We start from the raw sequence: 9,668 nt of genomic DNA, 5'->3' as shown, positions 1-9,668 counted from the left end.
CTGCTGTATGACAGTCTCATGACTGTCATACAGCAGAGATGATTTTCCTTAGAGACATGTCAACAGTGGGTCTAGTAGTCCATGCTAACTTTGAAGTAATTAAAAATTTGTCTCAGGGTTGATGCCAGGCTGTAATTGTGACAACAGGAGCAATCACTTCAGAAGTGAGAGTTTTATATTTTGGCAAATTCCTGTAAAATTAGTTACAGATATTTAGACCATTATGTAGTACATTTACAGAAGTCTAATCGCTGGGATAGCATCGCGGTTAGCAATTGTAGTTTTATTTTTGTAATCACAGCTTTTTATTGCAACAGGAGCCTCCCTCCCACATTCACTGGATATCCTGGACAGTCATTAAAATGCCTGCAGAGGGAGGAGTTATGACTCAGCCAATGTATTTAGATAAAATGTCCTTCTTCTTTTTTTTCTTTTTTTTTGTTATTAAAACCGTACAAGGCTAAATCAGAACATTCTGGGTTACATAGTTAAAATCCTCCTTGTTAATGTATGGTGTGTTTCCCAGAAAAGCAATGTACTCCGCTGTCTACATGATTGAACAGAAAATGAAAGCCACCTTCTTCTATTGCACCTTTCTCCGGTTCTGGAGCTCTTGTGCCCATTGTTGGTTCTATCAGCAGATTACTCAGACTGGACAGGCCAACCTTTACTCCTCAGTGGTCATAATGTTATGCCTGATCAGCGTTTTGTCTGCAAAGCATCATTTAATTTATGTTCATTTTAGTTTCCTCATAAATGTGATATTAAAAGATAGGAATCTTACCAAACCGCCTGTCAGACAAGCACCGCTCTGCTGTACTTGGTGTGCAGCGTAGCAGCTAAACCATGAAATGTGTTTTTGCTGATGGTGTGTCATTATGTATATTTCTGTTCAGGAGATTTTACCTGGACTGTTTTTAGGGCCCTACTCTGCTGCAATGAAAAGCAAGGTAATACTATCAAGAATCATCCAAATGAACACATGTATTTCTAAAAGAAAATAAAGCTGATTTTAATTGTACCTCTCACTGTTCTGTTTTGTCTTCTTCTAGCTGCCAACTCTTGAGAGACACGGCATAACACACATCATTTGTGTTCGCCAAGACATTGAAGCCAATTTTATCAAACCCAATTTCTCTCATAGATTTAGGTAAGGTAACACACATACAATATGCTCAGAACGCTATGTATGCTTATTGTTTGAGTGACAATAATTTCATATATTTCTTGTAGATATCTTGTTTTAGATATTGCTGACAATCCAGTAGAAAATATAATTCGTTTTTTTCCTATGGTAAGTCATGGATTAGGTTTGGCCTTGTAGAAAAAAAAACATTTTATTCACTCAAAGAGCATTGGCATTTACAATATACTGTCTTTTATTTCCTTTTTGCAGACTAAAGAGTTTATTGATAGCTGCTTGGCAACAGATGGTAAGTTTCCTTGCTGTTTGTTATGCTTTAAATATTTTTCTGTTCAATTAAGTGACCTGTGTTTTGCTCCTGTAGGAAAAGTGCTGGTTCATGGTAATGCAGGGATATCGAGAAGGTAAGGCATTACTTTGTTGTATGTGTGTAATTTTAGGCCAAAAAAACACAAGAGGCTCCTAAAGTGAAGGTGCATCAAGGGCTGGACAGCAAATCAATCTAAAACAGAATATGTATACAGACACATGATCAATGTCAATACATAATGCCTCTGTTTCAGTATTCAATAATTTTACTGAATTCTGGCCCAGAACCACACAGCATTCTGGGGGATGTAGGCAGAGGAAAGACTTCAGCTTCTCAACCTCTCACAGCCAGCTGAGCAAGGTTGATGGCATCAACTAACTCACTCAGTCTTCGGTTACCTAGCAACTCACCCATTCTCTGGTTACCCAGCAACAACCTGTTGAGTAACTTTGGCAGTAGAAGTTTAATGTTTGCTCTCATAACTGCTTAAAAATAGGAAATATCACACTACCAGTTTAGTATTTCAGATATTTAAAACAAAAAACTAACCAATAATTATTGATATTGACTGATATGTTTATATTGTGATATGTATTTCAGTGATATCTTCCCACCCTTGGTGCATCAAGAAAATGAAATGGATTTAAAAATAAAAATTAAACATTTTGATAAATATTTAAGAAGAAACTCACTAATTCAAATGACATTTTTCCAGGTTTTATCTCTGTTGATATTAGAGTATGGTTTACAACATTTAAATATAATCTATGTATATTAGAATTTTAGGTAGATTAAAAAAACAGATTCTTATTATGAACTAAAACATTTTTAGCTATGTAATGTTTTACATCTTCACTGATCAGTAGTTTTTTATTCAGAAAATAAAATTGAATCATCTGTCTAAGTAACATTACTATGTTTGCTTCTTGTAGTGCTGCCTTAGTGATTGCCTACCTTATGGAAACATTTGGGATGAAGTACAGGTAATTTGTTTCCAGTAAACAAGAGCTGCCACCTACGGCTCTTGCCACAAAGTCTTCATCGGTGCAGTTTATAAAGCTTTCGGATTAACTGTGATTGTAACTGCAGGGATGCATTCAGCTACGTACAGGAGAGGAGATTTTGCATCAACCCCAACGTAGGTTTTGTCCACCAACTGCAGGTAAGACACGATTAAACCTGATATATGCAGTTAGCAAGTATGTTAGCATACTTAAAAATCTTAATATGGTTATGATTTAATGTGCATAAGTTTTAGGACTCTATTAACATGTGTTTAACAGTGAGATGTGTGGTAATAAAACACCTTTGATGTATTCTAGAGATTGTGTACATGTAAATACATTGGGTTTCTTAATGTGATAGTGGTTTGTTTGGTGCAAATTTTTTAATTTGTTGGAAAAAATGTACAGTGTTATTGCAGTGGCAATTAATAATATATTCATGTTGAATACTCAGAATAGGTAAATGTGCCCTGGATACTTTTCCCATAATACATATTTGAGTTTATGAACCCATAATCTGGTAATAAAATACAAATTAACAGTATTGGTATGGGACAAGCCTGAGCTTAGTGAATTGGAGTATACGCCAATTCACTAATTGGCTTATACAATGTCACTAATTGGCAATGTCACCTGAATTATTTGGTTATTGTAGTTATGAGGATTTATTTTGGTTCTTTTTGCAGGAATATGAAGCAATCTATCTGGCCAAACTGACCATTAAAATGATGTCACCAATAGAGTTGGGCAGGTCGTTCTCTCTACAAGCTGGGATGCCAGGTTTGTTCAAGATGAACCATCTCTGGTTTGTAAAAATTAACCAGTGTTGTAAAAAAAATTGTTCAAATCATTGCTGATAGAGCAGTGGTGACCAAATTTCTTCCAAGCTGGCTGCAATGATACATTTTCTTTTTGTGTCTTTTCATATAAAACAACCGTTATGTGACTGGTGTGAAGTTTTATTTGTGACCAAATCACATTTATTTGACAGGAAGTCGCAAACGCAGCCTGGAGGAGGATGAAGATTTTGGAGCAATGCAGGTCACAGCAACACAGAACAGCTGAGCTTTACGGACTTTAAGCTGTGTGGCACTGTGCACTCTTTTCTTCATGTTTTTTTTTACATTTTTAATGGGATTAAAAATGTAAATATTTGAACTTTTTCTAAGGGGAATGGGAAAGGGGGTGGGAGGACAGCTTACCCATGTCTGAGACATGGACTAGTGAACAATGGTCAAAATGGATAACTGTTTTGTTATTTGAGCAGGATGCACTGATGTTAGTTGTTTTTTTTTTGTTTTTTTTGCAGTTTTATAGTATTTAAGCATTTTGCATTTGCAGCGGGACAGTATTGCAATAATGCACTTTGAATACTTGAATTAGTGAAAATAATCTAATCGGGGATGTCTACATAAGGGAGCGAAGTGAAGATGTCACCCAGCGGAGGACGAAAGGAGTAGCTATGCCTTTATTTCAGGAGTAATAAGGTGATGAACTAATAAGGCCTAACAGTCAACAGAAAAATGCTAAACACTGCTTAATAAAAACAAGTCCTGAGTACTGTAGTAATGTCTTCATTATTTATGTACTTCTACACTTTGTTCAACGCTCATTTTCCAGCAATTGGTGGACCGCAACATTTTTCAGCCTTTATGCTTAGAGTTCAGGCACAAATCAAAGATTAGATTTAAAAAGTTTCTCAGTTCAAAAAGTGTGTGTGTGTATATATATATATATATATATAGTTTTTTTTTCATTATTTTGCTTGCATCTAAAGCTACCAAATTCAAATTGCCAGAAAAAGAAGCAATTTTTAATGACTATAGTGCTTTTTTCCAGCACATGACTTGAAAGCTGAATGGAAAGAAATGTGACAGAAAGATGCAGAACTAGATGCCAAATTCCTCAAGAGGAATTAGGCATTTAAAAATGAAGCAGAGATTTAAGCATCCTGTGCCCATAGTGCATACCACTGATGCAGTAATTCATGCAAAAAGAACCCCGACTAACAACTTCATCTGTTGAGTAATTTCATAGCAGAAAAATGTGAAACTCTTGATCATAGAATATTTTATTGGATTTACATTTGGAAATAAGTTATTTTAAATATCTTCCCCAGAATAAAAGCATAATTATAAAACTCAACTACAAAAGCTTAAATAAAAGTGAATTTACAAAAATCACTTGTCATTTCTTTTACAAAATGCTTAATGCTAAATCCAGTTAACCAACTAAAAAAAAAAACACCCTTATCAAATTATTACTACCGCCTTTGAAAATGTTTTTTCTTCACTGGAAATAGTTTAACAGTCTTCTTGTATTCAAAACTTCATTCTAGGATCCCAACAGCAAAACCGATAAGCTGAAAAAAAGAGCACTTCGTACCAATCAGACTAGAAAAGTGAAACCCAAACAAAACCCAGATATCATGGTGGTTCCTCATGAATGTCAACAGTTGCTATTAATTGGTGGCAGAAAACTATAAGGCCAAATTGTACAATGAGAATGCGTAGCTTAAAAGTAACGTGGGGAAAAGCATTACTTTTTTCCATATGATAAAAGCCAAATTTAATGTTTTTGTAGGATTGTCTTTACTTGTAGTGTAGCAGTCAAATTAGATTTGTCCTTTTTGTACTCATTACCCTTTTTCTCTGGGAAAGTAAGACAACACATACATTCTTTAAGACGGATGAAGGGAAAATAACAGCAAACACCCACCCTGGTCAGGCGGATTATTGTCAAACTGAGCTTCAATGAACTGACACTCAAGTTTTCAGAAATTAAAATACCTTGTCAGGCAAGAGCAAACCAGGGCGCTAGTGCTGAAGACCCCCATCGCAAGTGCTGATATCAGATATAAAAACAGTCCATGCCCCAAAAACTGAGGTGGTTAAAGCTGCAGCTCTCCTCAGTCGAAGAATCTGCACTGCATGTAAGTTTCATCCGAAGAGGTATAACCGAATTTTTGGTAGAAAGCCACGTTTTTGGGCGCACATTCCAGAGTGATTTTGTAGCAGTTAAGTTTTTTGCTGAGAAGAGTAAGTGTTGACACCAACCTGCAAGAAGAAAGAGACAAGATATTTTATGTACAGCGGCTGTCAAAGGTCAAAATACCTCTTAAAATATGCCAGGTCTTGTGATGTAATAATGAGACTACAACTGACTAAAAAAGAAAAAAAAAGTCACCCCGTTTTATGATGCTGCCACCACCATGTTTCAACTCTGCGAATGGTATTTTTGGTCATGTTTCTGTCAAACATTTTCTAACTGTGGCACAAAGTTTATGTTTAGTTTCATCAGACTATAAATACATCCTAACATTGGGGGATATTCATGCTTACAACTTACAATTTATTGGTCCGGACAGGGTACAGGACATTGCTCTTACATGTTAAACATAACCAGTACTTGCTAGAAACTTTTGGGAACCTCCCTAACAACTCTGTGTCTGATCTTTATTTTAAAGTTTTGGGAAAAACATTCAGTTTTTAGAATGCCTTCATCATTCCATAATTAAATTGATATCACACTATATGAGGAAAAACAAAACTCTGACTAAAAGCTACTGCAGCAGTAAAGCAAATATTTACCCTTTAAGTTTAAAAGCTATGTGGGCTGTCAGGTTTGCACAGGCCTACTCACAGTTTCCCGAGCTGCTTCCCTCTGCATTCGTCACTGACAACCACCTCCTCCACCCGGCCTCTCTACCAATAAAAAATAAAGGCAGCAGATCTTCATTTTGTTCATTTTTCTGAATCTGTTGTATTTACAAGGTGAAATTTATTTGTCTTGATTTTAGAAAAGCAATGTACATGTAAAAAAAGAAGAAAAAACAAGCCGACTGAATATTAGGCTTCTAATAGTCAGTGCATTAATGTGTAACTAATAAGTGGTGATAGGGAGAATGGAAAGAGATCATGGCTCTTTGCTCTGGATCTTTGCTTCTTGGTCAGTGTGTTGTACCTTGGCACAGGAATGAATAAATTTGTGTTCAATGATAAGCGTGGCTGTGGCAATAATTTGTCCCAGGTTTTTATCCTCCACGACGACAACATAGTAGTTTCCTGTTGACTTCATGTGCTTGAACTTACCTAGAACAAACAGAAAACAGGACAACTTTCTAAAAGACAAACCTTTTTTTTTTAATTAATGGTTTTCCCTAAAATTGTAGAAAATTGTTTTCTACAATTTTAGGAGCCATGATGATACAATCTGCAAAACTGTGAGATCAAATATAAATTGTTTTAAAATTATTAGCCATTGTTTGACACTTCACTGTGCAGAGATGTTTTTGAACTCACTGATCTTCTCACATTTTACCTACGGAGCTACCGTCTGGTCTCAGACTAATCAAACTATAGTCAAACCATTAGCAAGTCTCTATAATCGGGCCTTAAAGGTTTTATATCAAAAGCCGATTAGATTCCATCACTGTCACATTTTGGTTAAATTTGGCATTTTGGATTTTACAAATTTTCTAAATTATAATGTATGAAAATAGATTTTTAAGTGTTTAAATGGACTTGCACCTACACCATTAAGCGATTGTATACAGAGACTGCAGGGCAACAGCAGATCTACCAGAGCATCTTTGGATGGAAATTGTAAGGTCCCCTTTCGAAGAACCACTTTTGCTCAAAGTGCTCTGTCTGTGAGAGGATCGGCAGTTTGGAACTCACTTCCTGTTCATTTAAAGTCTGTAAACAGTTTTAGTACGTTCAAAAATCAAACAAAACTTTGGTTATGTCAAAAATAGAACTGTACCCATTTTTGATGTTTTACATTTTTCTGTTTGTATACATTATGTTGTGCTATTTTAAATGATTATCACTTCAATTTTTTAAAGTTATTTTTTAAAAAGCCCAACTAGGGACAATTAGCTGTTGCTATTGCACCATAATGCAAACATGGGACTGCCGTTTTTTTCAGTTTGTGTATGTCGATGTGTGTCTGTCCCCATCAAATAAACTTTATAATAATAATAATACAATGTGTGCTATAATGTTTATATTGTGACTTCCCCAAGGCCTTTTCCACCACTTCTCAGTGTGTATGGTCTATTGTGGTGCACTTTCTCAGGAGAACTGGAACTAGTTTGTGCACAGAAGGAAGTTTGATTTTATTTCAGAAACGTATCAGTCTGTGTTGTCTGAGTTTCGACTACAGCACAGGTGTCAAACTCCAGTCCCCAAGGGCCACTGCCCTGCAACTTTTAGATGTGCCTCTGCTGCACCACACCTGAATAGAATAATTAGGTCATTAGCAAGGCGCTGGAGAACTTATCTACACAAGAACGAGGTAATTAAGCCATTTCATTCCAGTGTTTTGTACCTGTGACGCATTTAAAAACTGCAGGACAGCGGACCTAGAGGACTGGAGTTTGACACCCAAGGACTACAGTATAATTTCATCTAGCCTTACCTGGTTATTCTCACTTGTTGCTAAAATATACAATTCTGTGTGTAATGAGTCCATAAAGTATATGAATATATACTGTATTGTTGAATTAAATGACAATTTTTTTTTCCAATTCCTCCTGTGTGTGACAATACTGCAGATGTAGAGTTTAATCAATTTAATAGTGGTAGCAAGATTTGCAGTCAAAGACATTGAAAACCCTGATGGTAGAATTATTAAGAGGTTAATTATTTTTGCAGCATTAAGTGCAACTTACTAACAAACTGCTCTGGCGTGACATCGCCAGTCTTGGTAAGTTGAGCTAAAACTTGAAAGAATCCTGGAAAACAAAAGCAACAAAGGAAGTCAATTACATCTCCCTGTCAAATTGAAAATACGATTCATGGCTCATGAAGTATTCAGATTTTTTAGGTATAAATAAGTAATCCTGACTGACCTTTATTAAAATCTGCTGTACACAGTGGCCTGAGCTCCAGGTCATCTCCTGGGTTGGTTGGTGAGATGGGCGGAGAGAAGGACACGGCGTTGCTGTTCCAGTCCAACTCCTTAAGCAAAGAGGGATCAAAAAGTGGAGTCTCGTCCAGCAGCATTCCACAATCTCTGTCTAGAAGACACGCAGACATCAAATTTAAAATAATGGTATTTTAAGACACAAAACCTTTATACATTTTTCTTCAGTTTAATTGTAAAACACATGCATACCAACTTGTTCCGTCCAGACAGTGAATATATTTGCTCGGTGACACAAACCTTTGACCTGAGAACTACAGCTTCCTTCTGTGAAACATTTTCAGGTCCTGAAGATTACGAAACAAGTTGAACAAGATTACAGTCACACCTACTACTAACACACATCTTTTGACAGCATGACGCGCCAGTCATGATTCTAAGTTTCCAGGATGAGGCCAGGCACAGTCCAGAATATACAATCTTCAGTGGTTCATCTCTTTTCCCGATTTAGCCCTGCCTTAAATTGAGTTTCCATGTTAACACGATATAGTTTTACACTTTATTGCTCTTAACCCATCTATGAGTCAGAACACAAGGATGTACTGTGTGAATCAATAACTAAAAGCTAATCTACCAGTAGCACATTGTAAAATACGTATCCTTGATAACACAACTCCTTCACTGACATAAACATTTAAAAAGTAAAATTTGTTAGCTTTCAATGACTTGTGTCCTGATACCTACACGAGGCCACTTTAACTCAAGCAAACCGATCTAACCGAGCCGTTTCCAGGAACTTCTTCTTCCCAGTGTACAAAATACAACTACAACTAAATGTTGATAACCGAGCAGAACTGTTAGCTTACCAGTGAAAAACCCAGTGAGATACTGTCCAGCTGAATTCCCACACGGATATAATGAACAGGGATACGCGTTAGTTCTGAATGAGGCTGGGCTTCATACTTACGCAGAGCACCGTGGGTGTTGTGGCTGCTGCTTCCGCCCAACAGCGTATGACGTGGCATAGATCCTGAAGTGATGAGAATTGCGGCTCTTCGTTTGGGATCCGCATCATTTGGCTCAAACGAAGGGTCGCTCACAGTCAGTTCTCCTCTCATGGTGGGTCAACATCTAGCCATGCTTTGACACGATTACAGAGATTCTCAAAATTAGGAATTCCAAATGATCTGTGCACTCTGGCATCTCGATGAAATTACTTTGGAGTGAAGGAATTGTTTAACAATCTTGAGCTGGCACACAGAGTTGGATCAGTCATGACCAACACATTTCTATGAGGTTAAGGGTGCAGCATAATGACATCAAAACAATCCAATTACGGCAA

At 36.7% G+C, this 9,668-nt stretch overlaps 2 protein-coding genes across 9 annotated transcripts in view; one reads left to right on the top strand and one right to left on the bottom strand.

Annotated features, from left to right (window-relative positions):
* styx (serine/threonine/tyrosine interacting protein) overlaps positions 1 to 4,023 on the top strand; it is a 22,421-nt gene extending 18,398 nt beyond the window's left edge. For all 3 annotated transcript variants that reach the window (XM_007559056.2, XM_016674817.1, XM_007559055.2), the window contains exons 3-11: positions 897 to 950; positions 1,053 to 1,150; positions 1,234 to 1,294; positions 1,397 to 1,433; positions 1,509 to 1,548; positions 2,387 to 2,437; positions 2,544 to 2,616; positions 3,145 to 3,238; positions 3,450 to 4,023. In XM_007559056.2, coding sequence (XP_007559118.1) covers positions 897 to 950; positions 1,053 to 1,150; positions 1,234 to 1,294; positions 1,397 to 1,433; positions 1,509 to 1,548; positions 2,387 to 2,437; positions 2,544 to 2,616; positions 3,145 to 3,238; positions 3,450 to 3,523 — 582 coding nt within the window. In that variant the 3' untranslated portion in view covers positions 3,524 to 4,023. The remainder of the gene's footprint in view (positions 1 to 896; positions 951 to 1,052; positions 1,151 to 1,233; positions 1,295 to 1,396; positions 1,434 to 1,508; positions 1,549 to 2,386; positions 2,438 to 2,543; positions 2,617 to 3,144; positions 3,239 to 3,449) is intronic.
* Positions 4,024 to 4,510: 487 nt separating this feature from the next.
* On the bottom strand, positions 4,511 to 9,389 carry gnpnat1 (glucosamine-phosphate N-acetyltransferase 1). 6 transcript variants are annotated; one of them, XM_016674814.1, is made up of 7 exons: positions 9,294 to 9,332; positions 8,575 to 8,673; positions 8,313 to 8,480; positions 8,133 to 8,195; positions 6,422 to 6,549; positions 6,101 to 6,162; positions 4,511 to 5,514 (listed from the first exon to the last, which is right to left on the bottom strand). In XM_016674814.1, exons 3-7 carry the CDS (start codon positions 8,464 to 8,466, stop codon positions 5,367 to 5,369), a joined length of 555 nt encoding a protein of 184 aa, XP_016530300.1. In that variant the 5' UTR covers positions 8,467 to 8,480; positions 8,575 to 8,673; positions 9,294 to 9,332; the 3' UTR covers positions 4,511 to 5,366. The 6 variants fall into 6 exon arrangements, with proteins under 6 accessions (XP_016530300.1, XP_016530302.1, XP_007559114.1 ...); XM_016674816.1 differs by having other exon boundaries at positions 9,193 to 9,294; XM_007559052.2 differs by having other exon boundaries at positions 8,579 to 8,673; positions 9,193 to 9,294.
* Positions 9,390 to 9,668: the final 279 nt, after the last annotated feature.

Source organism: Poecilia formosa, unplaced genomic scaffold (genome assembly GCF_000485575.1).
Source record: "Poecilia formosa unplaced genomic scaffold, Poecilia_formosa-5.1.2 Scaffold102, whole genome shotgun sequence".
Classification (NCBI taxonomy): domain Eukaryota; kingdom Metazoa; phylum Chordata; class Actinopteri; order Cyprinodontiformes; family Poeciliidae; genus Poecilia; species Poecilia formosa.
Note: the sequence above shows the minus strand (reverse complement) of the source record. Positions and strands in the feature narration are given on the sequence as shown.